This window comes from Periplaneta americana, chromosome 8 (genome assembly GCF_040183065.1).
Source record: "Periplaneta americana isolate PAMFEO1 chromosome 8, P.americana_PAMFEO1_priV1, whole genome shotgun sequence".
NCBI lineage: Eukaryota > Metazoa > Arthropoda > Insecta > Blattodea > Blattidae > Periplaneta > Periplaneta americana.
The window spans coordinates 183,898,696-183,920,151 of NC_091124.1; the positions used below are offsets into that span (position 1 = coordinate 183,898,696).

Here is a 21,456-nt window from a genome sequence, read left to right on the forward strand (position 1 = left end):
CGAGCACATTGTGCCTGGATTTTTCACAGGAAAAGGGTGGAGTTAATTAAACAGCACTTGAAACTTGTTTAATCAGTTAGAGAGAAGCTGACTCACAATCACTTTTAGAAGTACTCTCTGCCTCGGATTTATGACATCAAACAGTCGATACCGTCTGAGGCTTAATGAATCACATGACATAGCTGCCGGTACAACTTCATTTTCTAGCTCATACTTAGATTTCCTTCATAGAGCTCCATCTCGTGTACGTTTCGCAAGGTTAATGTCGCCAGTTAGTAAACTCACTAAGTCTGTCCTTTTAAGTTCCAAAAATTGAGGATCTTTAAAGATGTAGATGAGAGGATAATATTAAAATGGATTTGAGGGAGGTGGGACATGATGATAGAGACTGGATTAATCTTGCTCAGGATAGGGACCAATGGCAGGCTTATGTGAGGGCGGCAATGAACTTCCTGGTTCCTTTTAGCCAGTAAGTAAGTAATGTTGTAAGCATACTACCGTACATCTTAGAACCAATCTTAGATTTATAAGAAACCATTTAAGCTTATTTTTGTGTCTCATGCTGACAAAATATAGACACTCGGTAGGATTCCTCGTAGAGTATTATGGCAATACGGCTGTTGAAATTTTCAAAGGCCACAGCATTAACAATATTGCAGGAAATGTTCAACACTCATTTTCGGGAAGGGAGGAAAACAAAACAAAAAAAGAACTTTGGGCAAAAATTATGTAGTTTCGGGCTAGAGTAGTAAGATTGTGCGTTAGCTATCCTGTACAGGATGAATTTAGTTAAGGGTGCGAACATTTTGCTGCCCGCTTATTGGCGATCGAGCCCGCTACGGCCGAGTTGTTGCTGTGGAATGGAATGAAATTTCGGGCGGGGAACACTAGGATCAAGCACTGCGACCTTTCAAGATTATTTCGCTAAGACTCAAGGCAGGCGCATTCCATACCCACACCGGCTAACTGTAAGGCCTTGGTTGTTCTGAACCGAAGCACAGGCGGCGTTCGGGAAAATGCTATGGAATGCTGACGAAATGGAGAAATGTTGACGGAATTATGTGGATGCCTAATATGGGGAAAAGGGAAAACCTCCAAATGCCACCTTGTTAGCCACACATGTCACTATTCGAAGAAAAATCCCAGTTACAACTGGGACTCGAACCCGGGCCGCCTGCGTGACAGGCTGAAGTTCTGACCGCTCAGCCACCGCAGGGGTCAAGAGGAATCATAATGCGAGTAAATTGTTGGCTTCAGCGCTGTGAATGTAATATACCGATAGTGACAGCGGGGAGTGCATTAAGAATGTGGTATAGGAGTGCAGTATACTGATAACCAAAGCTCGGAACTTGGGGACTTGTGTCGTGTGCATGAGTAAGGTTACAGGTACAGCGTACACAAAGCTCAAGCTGCAAGTGCTCAGGGACAGTCGTGTGTACTAAGAAAGTGGCCACAACTAATGACAGGAAGACGGACGAAGAAACTGTTATGTCGAAGCCAATGACATTCAGAGAATTAAAGGTAAACGGTCTGTTTGAGAAAATAGAAAATACGTGTTATTTCGAATGGGTATTATAGAAGTTTTAAAATACATTTTGTTTTAAATTTAAGATACAGAATTTCGTGGAGAATTCGGAGGAGATACATTATTTTTTTCGAATGGAGAGTTTATATTTTGTAAGTTGTGCCACACACTAACTAGAGACTGGAAACGAAATTCATTGAAAGGCATTGCAGTCCCTCAAATTGCAGAAAAGCCTGTCCATAGCCATGGATCGAAATGTAGAGGGGCTTGCCCTAGTAGTGACACACTAATTGAAAACTATTTTCGAGAAAAATTTAGGATATACTTATCTTTCTCAGATACGAGATCAGCTTGCAACTGCTGAAAATCGAACAGAAAACAGTAATAGTGGAAACATTCAGTATTTTAAGTCTGCTACCGAAAAATCTTCGAATGTAGGTAGTCATACACTGTAATAAAATGTACACAGCGGAACAGTAAATTTGATATATTTCTCATGTTTATTTTTATTATATTACATGCTATGAAATTACGTGTTTCAACCTACCATAATATTATCAATATGTTGTTGCAGCCAGAAACCACTTTTGTAACAGACCTGACAGTACCTCCGTGCTGGAAGCGGGAGTTTGTTGACATTGAAGTCCGGTCGCTTAGTCACGTGCAAAGACACAAGTCTCCAAGTTCCGAGCTTTGCTGATAACGTTACAGTAGTCGCGGAATAAGAATCTACTTCTGACATCTCTAGTAAAACACGAGGAAGGTGCAGAGCCAAAGCGCCGTTGTAATTAACAGCAATCCCCCTTCCCTCTGTCAGCTGGACATGCAGATAAGTGCAAATAAAGTTGGGGAACATATCTGTGTGTGGCGCTGAAAAGGCAGTGACGTATCCAATTCCATTAGCTGTGGGATCCGGGGAGCGGTTGGGAGTTAAAAAATATGGGGTGTCTACAAATGACTGAAACTGTTTCATGATTTCTTTAATGACAGTATTACCGGTACGATTATTAAGCCTTGGTTTTTCTGAACCGACTCATGCGACGTGCGAGATGCGAGACCCGCCTCGCACAAATGTGGACAACACGAGAGATAGTACGTTCGTTCCAACAACAGTCAGGAACCGTCCGTAACCATCGTGAGCATGCGCAGTACAGAAAAAGCGTTCCAACACAATCCGAACCAGTCCTGAACCGGAAACATGTACTGCAGTCGGGCGTTCCAACAAGCTTTTGACACGGGTCCGGAACGGTCAGAAATAGTCCTTGGATTGAGGCATGTACGGAAGAGCACGAGAGACGCGCATGCGCATAAGCTCACCAACGTCTCCTGGATACTGAAGAAAGACTGATTGACTGTTCACATCAATGAGGTTAAAGATGAAAAGTGACAGTTCAGACGAATAATAAAACTAGAGATTTAATTTAAATTTTCGCCAAAAAGAAAGGGAATGGAAATTATTTGGGTATTGAAATAGTTAATTACAATTTCAACATGCAGCTTTGATTAAAAGTAAATAACGTACGTAAATTAATGATAAAAAAACTATTTTTAGATGAGAGTCCCCCAGTACACGACATTGAATTAGCGGAATTCTTGCCTTCCATACTTTTTGTCATCATTTAATAGAAAATGATAGAAATTCTATTTTCTGTAATTAGAATTAGCTGCGAAATGATAATAATAAGCATCCCGTTCTTAGCAAAGATGATCACAGTTATAGCATCTCTGGATTTAGTACATAACGATCCGCGAAAGCGTTCCAACAGCGTCCAGTCCAGTTTCAATCCCATAGCAGATGCTCAACTAGCGCATGCGCATAAGATGGTACAGGAACCGTACATGAACTGATCCATGAACCGCTTGTTGGAACGAACCTAGTGAGTGGTTTCTACAGCTGCGAGATGCGAGGTCTGCGCACCTCGCAACTATAGAAACCACACACCATCTCTCGTGTTGACCAGATTTGTGTGAGGCATCTCGCACGTCGCATGAGTCGGTTCAGAAAAACCAAGGCTTTCGACGTACGGTGATCGCGTTTGGTGTTATATCTCTCATGCCCACGTGCATCAACGTCGGTTAGTGTAATCACCGGTTAAAATTGTCACCTAACCCCTGGGTAAGCATTTTTACAGTGGATCGACCTCGGTTACGACTTAAATAGGAGGTTAACCACAGTAATCTCTAACCGGCCAAATATGAGCGGTTAAAAGAGATAACCAGCGATTAGTAGAGCTAGTAAAGCAAAATGGCGGCCAGAGCCACAGATGGTTATTTCGAAGACGATTATTATTATACAGTACTTGAATTACTTGATAGAGCGTGAGCGTGAAGTTTCTTTAGTGGAAAGAGAGAATTCTTACGAAGAATTAGGTGACAGAAAATTTCAGGAGGGATTTCGTTTATCAAAATCTACAAGTGGATCACTTGAAATATCACAAAAGTCATATTCCTCCTATGGATCGGCTGCTTATATTACGATTCTATGTAACTGTTATTTTCTGTACTAAAAGGGGGAATACTCCAATATCTCTTTCTCTATGTCACTGGCTGAACAAAGAGAGGTTATGGATGGATCTTAGGATAATGAACAGTTCCCTCGTGTAAATGGGGTCCTGGGTCGTATACACATTCCTACTAATCTTCTGCATCCTTTTCCTTTAGGCTATAGATATTCCATCTTTTTATATATAGGCCTAATATATTTAAATCTTGTAATTAAGTCTATCGATACTTCAACCTCACATTGGGATATAATCATTTTTGCATTCAAGTTTCTATTTTGTACGATCTTAACCTAACAGGACTGAAAAGCAAAGAAATGCAATTCGTAAATATAACAGCGCCCAAAGGCAAACAAATGCAAAGCGAAAATGTAGGACACGTTCATTTCGATGTAGAACGGAGTGAGCTCAATCGTTTTTAGACGTTGACTATTAACTTTGCAGCGGTATCGATGCTTTCCTTTAGTCATTTTGTAGAAACAGTGTACCATCGTAGACTTTACTCTGGTTAAATGAGGTGTCAGCTAGTCATGTCTAAGTAATCTGTGATTATGAATGGTGCACAGAAATTACATTTTAACCACTGTTACTGTTTAACAGTTGTTTTGTAATCTATGATTACTGCGTTTTTAACCGATGTTGATGCACTTCGCCATCAAAGTGTTGCTTGAATTGCCCAGTAAGCACGTTTCTGTCTGCAGCCTCGAGAGCGCTACAGTTGTAAGATAGCGACAAACAGTAAGAAAGCATATGAAGAGTACACACGTTTTATTGTTTTTACAGAAGAACAAGTTAAAAGTTTCAAGATCCATTACAGTCTATTGTCTTTGGGTTATCGTTCTTAAAATTTATTTGGACTAATGATTTAATGAGGTTGTTATTCGCAAAATTAAACTACACAAATCTATACTAAGCTATTACTTTACATCTAAAACAGAAAATCGATAATTTTGCACTTATCAAGTTTTTCCCCTGTGCTCTTCATATGCTATCCTCGAATTTCATTCAAGGCAATCTGTCGCAACGGCTCGGCGGCATTTTAGAACGAAGTTTCATTAAGATCCCAGCGCCAATTCCATTCGCGATGGTACGAGTAAGAACAGTTCAAATCTACGGGATGCCTTTGTGAAGGTAAATCAACAGGTCGTCCTCTCGCGCCTGAAGAAACAGTTGAGCGCATACGGACTAGTTTCACATTTGTGACTTCTTAAACACCAGACAGAGAAAAGATTGATTGGTCGTATAGGAAATGATGATCACTGATCACGAACTGCCGTCATGGTTTCCACTCTCGCCCGACTTAACCATTGTATTTTTTTTGTACGGGATTTATGAAGGATTCAGTGTTCCTGTCGTCATCTGCCAGAACTCTGGGCTCGCATCATTAATGCTTTTGTTCAAATTGACAGAAAGGTGCTGCAGCGAGTGCAAGACGAACTTAATTGCAGAGTTGATATGTGCAGAGTTACTAGAGGGAATTTTTCTATATAACTATACAGTTTTGTATTCATATATTAAATAATATACCTACAGTGATTTTTTGAAATCGCTTCAATCATTTGTAGACACCGCGTATATCAGTCATTACCAGACAGTGGATGCGGGATGACTTAAGGAAAAGTGAAGTTGTTTCGTATCGGAGTATATGGCACGTGCCGCGCCGTCCGTCTTTTGTGTACAGCTGTCAAAAAAAAAAAAAAGTGGCCGCACTCGTGAACAGCGAATATTTTCAAAGTCCACTTCGGGTCGCGGCGATGTTACACGATGCATGTGCTTGTACAAGCAGTTCCGGAACTATGGAAGTGTTCCATATCTGCTCCTCGCAGACCAGCGGTAGTGTGCTTGTTTAATGATTCAAAGGTTGTGGGTTCGCGCCTTCTTCAAGTTTTCATTATATTTTTTAATCGTTCTTTAGCGATGTAAATGATATTCAAATTATCATTTATATCCAGTTATCGTTCTTGATGGATATCACGTTATTTATATTTTGTTATCGTTCTTTAGAGATATGAATAAAATTCAAGTCATCATTTGTATTCTGTTATCGTTTTATAACGATATGAATAACAATTTTTATTATTGTATCTCCAATGGTGGTTAGCCCTATTTTACATATGTATGTTAGGGCTATAGTTTCATACACAAAAAAGATAAGCATAAAGAGAAATAGAAAAGAAAATTAAATTAGCTTACGCGATGTAAACAAAACATAAACAATCCGTAAATTAGGCATTGCGATTGCAAATCAAATATCAGTTATCAATTTCAAACATACAAAAACATTAACAACACACATACGTAACACTTCTATAACACAAATATGCAGCTTTCCGTACCATACATCATAAATCAAACTATAATTACGATATTGCGACGACATCATCCCATAAGTGACTCACATACATAACAAATCAAGCATCCGTTGCAACACATACACTTCAACATAGTAACCACACTTTTAAAAGTTACAAATTTGGCTCCAAGAAGAATAAATAGGACACTGTTACTAATTACTATTCTTCTACAATTTCTTAAATACATCTGTAATAAATCTGTGAAATTCCGATATGAATAATATTCACGTTTTTTATATTGTTATCGTTCTTTAGCGATATAAATGATATTCAAGTTATCATTTATATTGTTTTCCTTCATTAGCATTATAAAATAATATTCTAGTTATTTATATTGTTATTGTTCTTTCGCAATATAAATAATCTGTATTTATGTAGGTAATTATTATAACACAAATAAACATCTTTCTTTGTAAAAATAGGTTATTTTATTTAGATAATTAAATACGTATTATATAATATCTTATATTAATTCAACAAACCGATATTTATCATTTATATTGTGTTATCGTTCTTTAGTGATACTGTATAAATAATATTCAAGTTATTTATATTGTAATCGTTCTTTAGCGATATAAATAACATAAATTTAATATTAGGTTTGGAAAAATCCAGTTGCATAATACTGCTATTAGTTTTTCTTTTTGTATTATTACATTATACTATCTTGAACCACAATAAAATGAAAAGGAGTAACGAGGAATTGAACCTGAGACGTTGACATCTAAATTCCGACGTTAGTCCGCTGAGCTACGAGGGCAAAAGTGTGGAAACATTTTCGGAAAAATTGGCCCAATCACACTCTAAGATTTTCTGATGATTCGTAGAAGCTAGTCCAGGATGCGGGGGGCAAAGGCTAATTGAGATTTCCCGATCTCTGATAGGGTCAAACATTCTAATAGAATTAATATTTAACCCTTGCCGTGACTTTCGGTGAAGTCCGGAGGGCCCAATTAGTCAAATCCACTCTCCTCATCTCCACGCTTGGGCTCCCTGGAATTTAATAAGATGCGAAAGAGATAGTGGTGTGCGGAAAGCAACGGGATGTTACCGCATTTAGGCCTATCCTTCCCAAGAAAAACTGCAAACATGAACAAAGGAAGCTTTAAATAGAAGAAGAAGGATCTTCTGCGGACCTCTGGAAAAAGAACTAAGGAAGAGACTAGTGAAGTGCTTTGTGTGGAGTGTGGCATTGTATGGGGAAGGAACATGGACATTACGACGAAATGAAGAGAAACGAATTGAAGCATTTGAAATGTGGATGTGGTGAAGAACGGTGCGTGTGAAGTGGACAGACAGAATAAGAAATAAAATTGTGTTTGAAAAAGTGAGTGAAGAAAGAATGATCCTGAAACTGATTAGAAAGATAAAAAGTAACTGGTTGGGTCTCTGGTTGAAAAGAATAATAGACGACATTAGGATATGTGGATCATATGCGGAGACTAAGAGGAAGGCAGAAAACAGGAAAGATTGGAGATTGCTGGGTTTGCAATGAAAGACCTGCCCATGGACAGAACACTTATATATGTATGTTCAGAATGCCTGGAATATCGTGTCTAAAAACAGTCGCTATTTGCATAGACTAGTCAATTCCATGCCCACTCGACTGCAAGATGATCGAGATAAGAGGAAGATAGACTAAATATTGAATTGTGGCTTTTTGTTTTGTTTTTTGAACGCTTAATTGTTTGAATGTTTTAAGGTCGACGCCAGTAAATTTGTTTTGTTTATGCCACGAAAGATATTTTTATTGAGAATAAAATCTTTTTTCTTTCCATTTGCAGCCACAATATCATAATGATATAGTCATGGCATAATATATTAATGAACCTGATGTTAATTACTAAAATAATCGTAAAAGAGAAAGGAGCCATTATGTATAGTTTGTCTCTCTCAAAAACAGAACAAAAAAGAACATAAAAAGCACGTGGTTGTAGTCGAACGCAGGACCTCATGAATAAGAGGCCTGAACGCTACCATTATGCTATCGATAACACACAGAATACTTCAATTATAACTGTAGATGTCAGGCAACGTGGTCCAACAACATGTAACATCGCCTGTCTCCGAATTGTAGCGAAGATACCCGAAGGGAACTTTGTTCCAGGAGAGCGGCCACTTTTTCTTTTGACAGCTGTACCTGCCGAGTACAGCAGCATATATAACGAAGGAACCCCGGTCCACATTGCAAAGCAATGTGTGCAGTTGTGTTACCCTGCTCAAGTATTTAGTACGAGTTGAATATGTTGTGCTGATCCATTCATAATGTGGAAGTCCAAACGTTAAATTCGCTCAGAGATACGAAATGCAATTAAAAAGTATGAGAGTGACTTTTATGTATTAACGAAGACAATATCGTGTGTAACGTATGTAAAATTGAAATAAAAACCAGAACAACTCAGGTTATAGAGAAACATTGCAACAGTACATCGCATAGGAAATGCGTTGAAATGAAATCTGAGGAATCATCATCGTCATCATCATCATCATTTAGTTGTGCGGGTCTAAACGACACGTGCAAAATGATGCCCAGTACAAATATTCCTCTAAAGAAATTGAGTGATCCCCATTTTAGAGGTTTTCTTCAGAAATTCTCTCGATACAAAAACTGTTTAAGCGATAGGCGAAGACGATTCAGCTTCGACAACTTACGAGAATATATCGTCGTTTAGTGCAACGCTGGTAATTGCAGTCAGCTGAACGTAAACTTTACAAGGTGTTGTTTGGAGCCAATATGTGAAGTTATATCAATTTTCAATAGTTTCTCAGTAAACGGCATAAATTCTTCAACTAGATTTTCCTCCAGATCTTCCGGATTTGATTTCATAAAATTTGATTACCTCTTTACATTCTATTCAGGTGTAAACGACTGTGATCGATTAAGGACTCCAAATACGTTATTCACCTTTCGATTATCTTCCTGGAGTTTTGACAAAGAAGGAACAGATTATTGACAAATTGCAAAACAGCTTAAACGTTAGCATTGTAGATCAGTAACAAATTTAATGTTAGGTGACGCTAGTCGACGCTTTTTTTAACATGAACCTGTGGACTTCAGGAAATGAAAGTCATGCAGCATGCCGTTGTCACATTGCTAGAATACGCTGTGATGTCATTCGTAGCAGTCAGCTTACAAGCATTTATTTAGCATAAGGATGATGTTGAATAGCAACCTCGTACGTCAAAAATTGAACAAAATGAGATTTCACTTGATTCCTATGAAAAATAAGTTTCCAAATCTCCTGGAAAGACATCTTCAGTCAGGGCATGGATACAAACTTCGCATTTAAATATCCACGCATGTCAGACGTTTTCGATATCAAGATATTAAAAAGTTTTTTAAGCTCGACCATGCCGAAATGTAGTAATTATACACCTGGTAGCAGCCCTTTAATGGACCTCATTAAAGTACACCTATTCATTAAAGTTCAGGTGTTCCACCAATGAGAAAACACCATTGTAGCAATATGAAAGCGCAAGTATCCATTATTCTCGGATATGCAATCGAAAGACAACTAGCGAACCGTAACGGAGGCTGGAAATCCAATACTGTCGCAGAAGGTTATGTTCTGTTACTATAATAATTAGCGTTAATTGTAAATAATATTCAAATAAATTCAATTTTCCATCTCGTTTTTGAACGTCCAAATCAATTATTTCAAGGTTATATCAGGTTAATGTTTATTTTACACTCTAGATGATATCAAGGTCAATGACATTTGTTTCTCGAAAAAAATCAATACTTTCGCGTCTGTGCACATCTCACAATTTACGAGATATTGCACAAGGTCAATTCCGCTCCCCAATCAGATAAGAATAACATGAATACTTATGAATAATTTCAAGTTAGAAATATGGTGGAGCATAAAAAATCGTATGAAACTTGCCTATAATGGTAATTAAGACGCTCGTATGAAAATTATGAAACTCGCTTGCGTTCATTTCATAAACATACTTGCGTCTTAATTACTACCATTATAGGCTCGTTGCATAATGTACTATTCCACATTCGTGTATAGCTGAATTTTTTCACATTAAGAGGTTGGTGTTCAATACCATCGATATGTGCATTTGCTACTGATGTTAATTCGGCACTGGATGGATAACTAGACATATCTCGTCACAAATGTTCAAATGAAAAGCATGGTTATCGAAAACAACGAAGTCGTTAGATTGTGTGTTAATGCCCGACCTATCTATCTCGCTGTTACAGGCGGCCAGAGCAAGGAGGAGGTGATCGAGAACAACGAGAGGCTGCGGGCAGTGCGCGTGCGCCTGGAGGAGAGCTACGACACGGCGAAGCGCTCGCTCATCACCCTCATGACCAAGTACACGGAGAGCAAGTCCGTGCGCAACGTGTTCCAGCGCTACAACCTGCTCAAGGCCATGATCAAGGTCGCGCAGGCGTGAACTGTGGAGCATATTATAAAGTTTTTGTTTATGGCACGAGTCAATGTTTAGGCAACGAGCGAGCCGACTTCCTTAGTTCTGAGCAGTGCAATAATTGAACGGCTGCCTAACGAGCATTAAACAAAATAGATCTAGCCACTGTATCAAATACAAAAATAAATAATACTACAATTACATACAGTAAGACAGTAAAAAATTTAGGGGTATATTTAGATTCAAATTTAAATTTTCAAAGTCAAGTGACCTACATATGTAAGAAAACTTTTTACATAATTCATTCCCTCAAACACTTAACCAATGTTTTACCTCTCAGCCTTAAAAAGAACCTGATCCAAACTTTAGTGATGCCCCACTTCGATTATTGCGATTCTCTATTCACGAATCTAAATACTGATCTTGCCCATAGACTACAGCGTGGTCACAATATCTGCGTTCGTTTCGTTTGTAACATTAGAAAATTCGATCATGTAACACCGTCACTAGAACTGTTGTCTTGGAGTCCACTTAAAGAAAGAAGATTCTTCAACTCTCTCTTATTACTATTTAAAATCATCCACACCTCCACACTCTCTTACCTAGCATCTCGTTTTGTTTACCTTTCACTACCTCGAACCCGGAACATGTACCTTCTCTCTATTCCTCTGCACAGAACATCCTTCTACTCATCATCTTTCAGCATATCTATTCCACGCCTCTGGAATTCTCTCCCTGGCCACGTCAGAGACTGTCGGACAATATCAAAATTCAAATTTAAATTAAAAAATCACATTCTAGTTCGTGGAATTGCTTATTGAACACATGTCAGGTTGCGCAACTTCACCTTAACCCATGACATATAGTAAATATTGTAACTATGCTGTTGTAAAATTGAAAATTAATACGTAATGTATTTATTATTATTATTATTGCTATTATTATTATTGCTATTATTGTTATTATTATTATTATTATTATTATTATTATTATTGTCAGTTATCAATATCATCATTGCTATCTCTGTTTTCTTTTTTTTCTTGTATTAGCTCGATGAGAGCTCTATAATGTACTTTTGACCCTGTTGACCCTCTATAGGGCTTTAACTTAATTTGTATCATTTTCATCAGTGTTTGTATTTCTTTTTTGTATTTATATGTGCTACCTGGTAGGATGGAAGAGAAGGCCTTATGGCCTTAATCCTGCCAGATTAAATAAATTATTATTATTATTATTATTATTATTATTATTATTATTATTATTATTATTATTATTATTATAACAACGTTGTAAGTCAGTTTTTACATTTTGTCAGGAAATTAAAAATATGTTTATTCCATACTAACATTGTTAAATATTATAAAATATGACAGTGTGAGGTCTGTATTAATACTTCAGTAAGTATTCACACCGATTACATACGATCGTATATGTATTGTCTTCATCTTCCAAATAACATAACTTTTTGAACATTTACAGTAGAAAAACGTTGTATGTCAGTCCAGAGAACAACGTTGTAAAGGACAGAAACTTAAATACTGTCCATATTTCCTGGCAGATTCTTTATGGTTGTCACATTTGAGTACATTAAATAATAATAATAGACAAATTTATATCATAAGAACTTGAAACAAATTACACAACTCAGATGATATGTTCAGGCATGCAATATGGATATTACATAGACAAGAATCCTTTTTTTTTCTTTATTCTCTTATTAGGCCATGGCTAAATTCAGAGTAACCATGACCTTATTACCTTTAAGTATTCTCCTTTAGGACTCTATAAGCCTACATTGAATTGCAACATTATTCTGATCAGCAGTTCAGGTCGTTTAATGTCACTTTTCTTCGAAGTATATTGTTTCCCCTGATCCCTTAGTGTCTTACGTACATTGTCCTTCCATTGCATGATATTAATCTTACGTTTTCTCTTTCTATTTACGTTTTTTATGAGACCATGTGACACGTTATAAGTATCACTATTCGCCATTTTATTTGCGTTACAACGTTATTCAGCTCAGCAACACAATAAAAATACTACAGCTCTCGAAGTTTTCTTTTTCTATTTAAGTTTTTTATGAGACCATGCGACACGTTATAAATATGACTGTCCGCCATTTTATTTGCGTTACAACGTTATTCAGCTCAGCAACACAATCAAAATACTACAGCTCTCGAAGTTTTCTTTTTCTATTTAAGTTTTTTATGAGACCATGCGACACGTTATAAATATGACTGTCCGCCATTTTATTTGCGTTACAACGTTATTCAGCTCAGCAACACAATCAAAATACTACAGCTCTCGAAGTTTTCTTTTTCTATTTAAGTTTTTTATGAGACCATGCGACACGTTATAAATATGACTGTCCGCCATTTTATTTGCGTTACAACGTTATTCAGCTCAGCAACACAATCAAAATACTACAGCTCTCGAAGTTTTCTTTTTCTATTTACGTTTTTTATGAGACCATTTGACACGTTATAAGTATGACTCTCCGCCATTTTATTTGCATTACAACGTTATTCAGTTCAGCAACACAATCAAAATACTACAGCTCTGGAAGTAGTGTGAATATCAGCAAGACGATGCCAGCACATGATGCAAGATGTGCGATACAACATTTTTCAACCGAAAACGCAGTTTGGCCAAAAACGGACTTACAACGTTATTTTAGGCAGCCATTCAATTTTAAAACATTATAAATGTTTTTCATACATTATTTTTGTACGAAAGCATTATAAAACAAAAAATAAATAATATCGCATTTGTAATGATGAGTAGATTGATATGTCTATGAAGAAAGTCGTTGCTATGACAACAATGATGAATTAAATATTAAGGCCAATTCACAATGAAAATTAAACATAATATAAGCGTTAACTTGAGAATGTAGACGTTACCGTAAAATCAAAAAGTCATACCATGCTTTCTTGACCTCGGTATTAGAATGGGGTGGTGTGATCGACACCATGTCCCGACCGCCTTTTACCTCCAGGAAAGACTCGGCTCTCAATTTGAAAGAAGGCTGAGTAAACCTTGAGGCCGTTCTGAAAGTTTAGCAACGAGAAAATCCCATCACACCACAGATCAAACCCTGGACCTTCCAGTCCGCAGTCTGTTGAACGTTAATAGTATTCACACAAAACTGCGTGGCTTTGTGGTATAGGCCTAGTGACTGAATCACAGATAATATCCCTCTGAGACGGAGCAGTACGCTTTCGGTAGGATGGAAGGCACATTCTACTTTCTACAGGGACATCATTTTATTTTTTACTTCAATTTTTATTGTACCTGGGTTTTTAATGTACTTCACTCCCAGCCCCTCTACTAGTAAACTTTCAACTGTTCTCCGCACAGAACCAAGGCCGCGTATGCGGTCATATTAAGCTCAGTACTGAGTAAGTACAGTACGTTCCAGAAATATATTCGCGTTTTCCAGTGACGAAAGAGCTTTCAGTATTGAATCATATTTTCGCACAGATACTGTCGTCCGTTTGCGTACGTCACATCCTGGTTTCCCCCACCCGCTTCTGCTCGCCTTTCTGTAAAGGCTAGGAGCTGGACTATCTTAGCTCTTTTCTGAAAACATTAATTTCTGTTAGGAATTGGACGTCTACGTAATATTATACAGCATTTGTAATATTAACCTGGCTATACTTTTGGATCAACGATTAAGAACCGGAAACACCGTTTGCTACCCACTTTCACGACTTGAGTTCGATGATACTGGCGTAAAATACAAACAAATCATTTTACTAGGCACAGGAAAGAAGAAAAGTAGTTCATCCATTTACGTAAACTAGGATATATCGCGATTTTGAGTTTGATAATTTTCATTAGGTTTTTGTTTAATCAAAATACAGTACAGTATTAACAACTGAGTTATCCATGCGAACATATTCATTATGTAGTGTATATTATACAGTCTAGAGCACATTAGCGTACAAAATAGAGAATGAAGTTAAATTGGAAAATAATCATAATATGGATATTTAAACACATTTTTGAAAATGGTGGCCGTTCATTTCGATACGGGCTTCAGTTCTTTTGTGCATATTATCGCACTATAGACTACTGCATCTAATTCCAATTACCAGTTTCGTCCTTCGTACGAGTAACTCATGTTGAAATAATTCTGTATCTACTCTGTAAAAGAGTACCTTACGTACTGTAAATTCAGTCTTCACTTCTGCCGATCCGAAAAGATAAAATTATTCAGACATGCTATCTACTGTCCGTCCAAGCGGTTTTGTCGCAGGGTCGTAGAAAGGGAGGCAATCACGTGACAGTTAATTACTTAACGAGGCCTTTTTATTTAAATTATTTTAAACAGTTTTATGATATTACGTAGACGTCCAGTTCCCAACAAATTAATGTTTTAAGAAAAGAGCTAAGACAGTCCAGCTACTAGCCTTTACAGAGGGGCGAGCAGAAGCGGGTGGGGGAAACCGGGATGTGACGTAGGCAAACGGACGACAGTACCTGTGCGAAAATATGATTCAATATTGGAAGCTCTTTCGTCACTGGAAAACGTGAATATATTTCTGGAATGTACTATACTCACTAACTCAGTACTGTTGACCATATGCGTCCTTTGTTCTGTGTGTAGGACAGCTGGAACTTCATTAGTAGAAGATTGGGAGAGAAGTACATTCAAAAACTTAGGTACACAAAAAGTTGAAGTAAAAAAAATAAATTAATGTCCCTGTATTACTTTTATAACGAAAAAAACTCCATTTGTCGTTAACAACTTTACTGACATCAATAACAAAAAAAAAAAAAAAAAAAAAAAAAAAAAAACATACTCTTACGCACATTATTAAGAAATATGTCTCTAACGATCTGAGTGAAAACATTTCACAAGCCTCTCGATTAATATTAATGAAAGATCTGCGTTTTCGTATCAACTTTCATAAACATTTGAAGCTTTTAGCTTTCCATACCTCAGTTTCTACCTGCCGCACAGTGTGCAATTATCCCAGTTAAGATGGGAAAAAAAAAATCAAATTTCGACTTGTTTAGTTAGGCGTAGGTGAATATAAATTCATGTTCTTTGAGATTTGGAGAATGTTGTGGGATAGCTTTTACTGTTTTATTAGCAGCAAACTGTTTCATAAGGGTACAAACAATGAGTTTTCTCTTACATTTCTTGCTCCTGTTCAGTCGTAGACAGAAAGGCTTACTATGAGGGTGACAAAGAGTCAATTATTAGTGATTTATTGTGTTGTGAGACATGGAATCTGTTCAGATAGGTACGTTCTTACTAATTTAACTTCAATTTCAAGTTTTTAAAGTATTTTTTCTTCTTATAGTACGGTTTAAATATTACAATTGAAGAAAAAATATATAATGATAATGATAATAATGATTTATTTTAGCTGGCAGAGTTAAGGCCGTAAGGCCTTCTCTTCCACTCAGCCAGCAAAAAGTATACATACATACATATGTATGAACTTACAAAGAATTCAACAATTTGATTTAGATGAGAGTTGCATGTATACAAGAGTTATTTGCGAATTAAACAACAAAATACTATGAACTATTATTTAAGCACTGAAATACAAACTATGTAGCAGAATTAAGCTAAAATACGTAGAATGTTAATATATTTCAAATAATGTTAGATAATAGAAAGATATTATTATGAGACAATTTTGAAAATACAGCACTATCAGGATGCATGTCTAAAGGAAGGAGTAACAATGTAGTCAGTGATATTTTAAGTCAGTATGATTGGAGTGAAATGCTAAAAGTTCTTCAAATATAATGTGAGTTTTAGTATAGCCGGTTACAACAATTCTTCTAAAGGGGCATCATTTTATTTTTACTAACATTTTTAATATTAACCTGTCTATACCTTTAGAGAACCGGAAACACCGCTTGCTCCCCCCTCCAAGACTGGAGTTCGATGATACTGGCGTAAAACACAAATCACTCTACTAGGTGTAGGAAGGAAGAAAAGTAGTTCATCCATTTACGTAAACTAGGAAATATCGCGATTTTGAGTTTGATAATTTTCATTAGGTTTTTCTTTAATCAAAGTACAGTACTGTATTAAGAATAAGTGTTTTTACTCACGAAGTGAGTTATCCATGCGAACGTATTCATTATGCAGTGTATATTATACTGTCTACAGCACATTAGCGTGCAATATAGAGAAAGAAGTTAAATTGAAAAATAATCATAATATGAATATTTAAACACATTTTTCAAAATGGTGCCCGTTCATTTCGATACAGGCTTCAGTTCTTTTGTGCATATTATCGCACTATAGACTATTGCATCTAATTCCAATTGCCAGTTTCGTCCTTCGTACTAGTAACTCATGTTGAAATAATTCTGTGCCTACTCTACGTACTGTAAATTCAATCTTCACTTCTGCCCGACCCGAAAATATAAAATTACTCAGACATGCTATCTACTGTCCGTCCAAGTGGTTATGCCGCAGGATTGTAGAAAGGGAGGAAATCACGTGACAGTTAATTACTTAACGAGGCCCTTTTATTTAAGTTAAATTAAACAGCTGTATAATATTACGTGTAACGCCCAATTCCTAAGAGAAATTAATGTTTTCAGAAAAGAGCTAAGACAGCCCAGCTATTACAGAGGGGCGAGCAGAAGCAGGTGGGAGAAATCGGGATGCGACGTAGGCAAACGGACAGTACCTGTGCGAAAATATGATTCAATATTGAAAGCTCTTTCGTCACTGGAAAACGCGAACATATTTCTGGAACGTACTATACTCAGTAACTCAGTACTGCTTACTATCTGCGGTCTTGGTTCTGTGTGGAGTTGGAACTTCATTAGTAGAAGGGGTGGGAGTGAAGTACATTCAAAAACTCAGGTACAATAAAAATTGAAGTAAAATAAAATTATGTCCCTGTACCATTTATACAGCATCATTTAGAGCAGCGGTCATTAGTAGAGTGCACCCTCGGGTTAGCGTCTCTTATCCGCGGATAAAAAATAGCACTAACGTGCGTCCGTGGCTGCTGACAGGTGTGCTTTCTGCCTCTCCCTTCTGCGTGACAATATTTGGGCTAACAGCAGAACAAGTTAGGGAATAAGACATTTTTTAATAACTGTGTGAGTATTTTAGGCCTGCAAAATTATTCACATGACATCGAACGTAAGGTTAAAAATTACATTGGACAGATTTTTATATAACTGTATATCAGAACGTAAATCTTGTAGTTGGACAAAAATTAATAAACTCTCTGCATTCTAGCGGATTGTTATGTATTGTATTGTATTGTATTTATTAACATTCCATGGTATTCATATATTGCTTAGGGGAGAGTCGGGCAGTATCGGACATCGGGTAATATCGGACAGTGAGTTTCTTTCATCTACCACACGATGATAGTACCTGATTGACATGGTTACGTTTCTGTGATGTCGCATAGAGACGCGTAACGATGTCATTCAGGTACTACCATATGGTGGTAGATGAAAGAAACGCACTGTCCGATACTACCCGATGTCCGATACTGCCCGACTCTCCCCTACAGCTAGAATATGGAACAAGTAAAAAAAACGTAATACTATTATAAATTCTTAATTTATAGTCACAGTCTAGATGAAATATATACAGAAGAGATTTACAATATAGTCTACTAGTACAACACAAAGTTTTAGTATCAATTTCATGAAGTGTTATTGAATGTCATGAATTCACCTACAGAATAGAAGGCGTGAGAAATTGGGTACTTCTTTAATTTGGCCCTAAATAATTTTATGTTTTGAGTTTCATTATTTATATCGATAGGGAGGCTATTAAAAAATTTTACTGCCATATAACGCACTCCTTTTGATAGCACGATAGACTTGCCGATGGAGTATGAAAGTCATTTTTGACGTGTATTTATGCTATGAACTGTTGAATTAGTTACAAAGTTTTCATGATTACATACGAGGAAGATTATTAATGAAAAGATATACTGACAAGCCATGGGCATTATTTGTAGTTTTTTGAAAATAGTCCTACACGATTCCCTAGATTTGGCACCTATGAACCTTTGTACACAAAAAATATGTTACCTATAAGGTCTGTACAAAGTTTCATAACAATCCGTTAGAATGCAGGTAAGTTATTAATTTTGTCCTGGTAGATTTGTGTTTTTGCACACTATGTGCCGTCCAGTTAAATCCGAAAGACAGCCAGTTAATGAATACAGGATCGGAGTTCAACCATGGGGAATGATTGTAGATATCTTCGCCACATCGTTCCCCATCTCATTCTTATTCTATGTTTGCTCAGTTATGCTGGTATTATTAATATCTGAACAGTATGATTATTGTTCAAGGTTAAACCGACTAGTTTCTCCCCCGCAAAAACAAGCTCCACAATTTACAAACCACTGCCAATGAACTGGTGACACCAGACCTGCTCTCTTGCTAAAAGCCTTATTACGGACCACAGAAGCTTATGTTCCCGAGAGCTTTCCCGTGTATACACACCCGAGGAAAAGTGACCCCTTTCCCTTCAGAGGCTGGTCCATAAGCCATCTCTGAAATCTGATGCTAGGACGCACAGAGATCTCGATTTGTGTTGCTTTATAAGTCACGTGATCGATACTGGAGCTGGATCCTGTGGAATGATCCATTAAAACGTGGGAGCAAGATTCACGAGTCCCTTGTAGTCTGGTCCACTGTGAGGAAAGCTTTAATGATTATCAGTCCTTCGTAACAAGAAATAACTGAAGCTCACTTCGTAATGAAACATAATGCTACAGTAATGACATAAATATAAAATTAGACAAATTTTAAAGCATTTTCAATATATTACAACACAGAAAATAAAATAGCTATTTAATGTCAATTTTAACGAACAGACAAGATAATAAGATGTATAGGAAAGAGAAGAATAGTGAGACAAAAAATTTGAAGGGCGCTCAAGTGTTTGCCGCACAACCTTTGTGTCCACAACAGAATCTGCCTCGGTTGGAGCTCCAGTCCAATAATTGGTCCTATGTACAGTGCAACTCCACAAATAGACACAGCAATGGTCCGTGTGCGAGACGAGGTACGAACTCTGTCTTTCTACGGAGTACTGCGGACATTGATAAACATAAGGGCTGTACAATGTTTTTTATGGCGAGCGGACCGAAACATAAATAATTAACGTACATAATTTTAAACAATATATTGTAGTATATGCAAAATATATAACAAAACAAATCCGTGATTAAGTATAATACATACGTGATACATCTGAAACATAAAACAAACTTCTGGAGGAAAAACTCTCTAAATATATCTACATACAGGGCTTTCATTTCAAAACTTCCCACTCTAAACAACTAGTTAATTAAATGGAATTCAATTTAAACAAAAAACATGTAAATTTAGATATTGATGGGAAGCTTAATTGCATTTTAGATTTCATCTCCCACCCCCAGCCACTCCCCTTCCAAATTTTAAATTGTACCCTATATTTTATAACTTACTTAAATATGAAAGAGCATTCAATTGTTTATACACCACATTCATTTGTTTTCGCATCTTTACTTGACTATCGTTGCCTGGAGACCTGGATTATTGTTACTGTTGATTAGAGCTGAAGAGAATAAAGCTACAAAAACTTATTGAGCATTTCTTGTAATAGTTGTGTTTGTGTATTAAATTACTTTAAAATGGCGTATACCCTTCAACAGAGAACATAAATCATCCTTATTGATTAAATATAGGAAATTACACAAAATAAGCTGTGTTTTCATCCTAAAATCAACTGAAAATAACAAAGTTTCTTATACTCACTACAGAATACCTCATATTTAGATGAATTTTGTTTTATCCTATGATCTGTTCAGACCGAAATGTCACATTCTTGAGCGATGGCTCTGACTGATTCACCTTTTAAACCGTTCCAATATTTGTAACTTCTGCTTCAACATAAGCACACATTTTTTGTTCCCTGCCTTGCTGCCAACGTGTACCAGTATCTGCACACTACTGCACTGGTCCAACCGGTTAGCCCTGTGCAGCACGGGACAGGATGCGTTGACTTGCCTTGTATCGTGAAGTATACGAGAGTGAGCGTCTATTTGTGGAGTTGCACTGTATACTGAAAGTTTCATAAAACCATGACTGGACTTATGTCACTTTACGTAGGAGTTATTGGAGCTACAATTTGTACCGGAAAAGTTAACGCTTATAAAATAATGTTTGAAATAAGAAACAATATTGTAATTCCTTCGATATAGCATGGGCATGACTTTAAGAGAGAGGTTGAGAAGTGCTCACATAAGAGAACACCTTAAAGTAAGGAAATTGAATTAAATTTAACATTATCAAGAACAGCGGTTTTCTCATTTGCGGGGAACGTCTCATGAACGTTTCCCGTGGCAAGCCCTCAACTATCAATCCCGGTCGCCCATTTACAAGATGGAGTCAAGAATTTCATTATCTCGGAAAGGGACTTGACCCATCCCTGTATCGAAGAAAAAGAAGAAGAAACAACAAATCTAGAAATAATAGTATATTTTATTTGAAAAAATCACAAGACACGACTAAACTGAAAGCCATTTAAAAAGAATTAGTAATAAAAGAGCAACATAATCTTTTACGATGACGATTATTATTATGAACTTAAAATTGACTCATGAATTAATAAAATCGTATATTACACAGCAGTGGCCAACATGCCACCAATGGTGCACGTACCATAGGTTGAGAACAGCTGATCTAC

The 21,456-nt window shown here is 36.8% G+C and overlaps 1 protein-coding gene across 1 annotated transcript in view; it reads left to right on the top strand.

Moving 5' to 3' along the window:
• LOC138704267 (uncharacterized) overlaps positions 1-21,456 on the top strand; it is a 132,873-nt gene that overhangs the window by 59,715 nt on the left and 51,702 nt on the right. Inside the window, exon 3 of the mRNA XM_069832138.1 lies at positions 10,594-10,775. Coding sequence (XP_069688239.1) covers positions 10,594-10,775 — 182 coding nt within the window. The remainder of the gene's footprint in view (positions 1-10,593; positions 10,776-21,456) is intronic.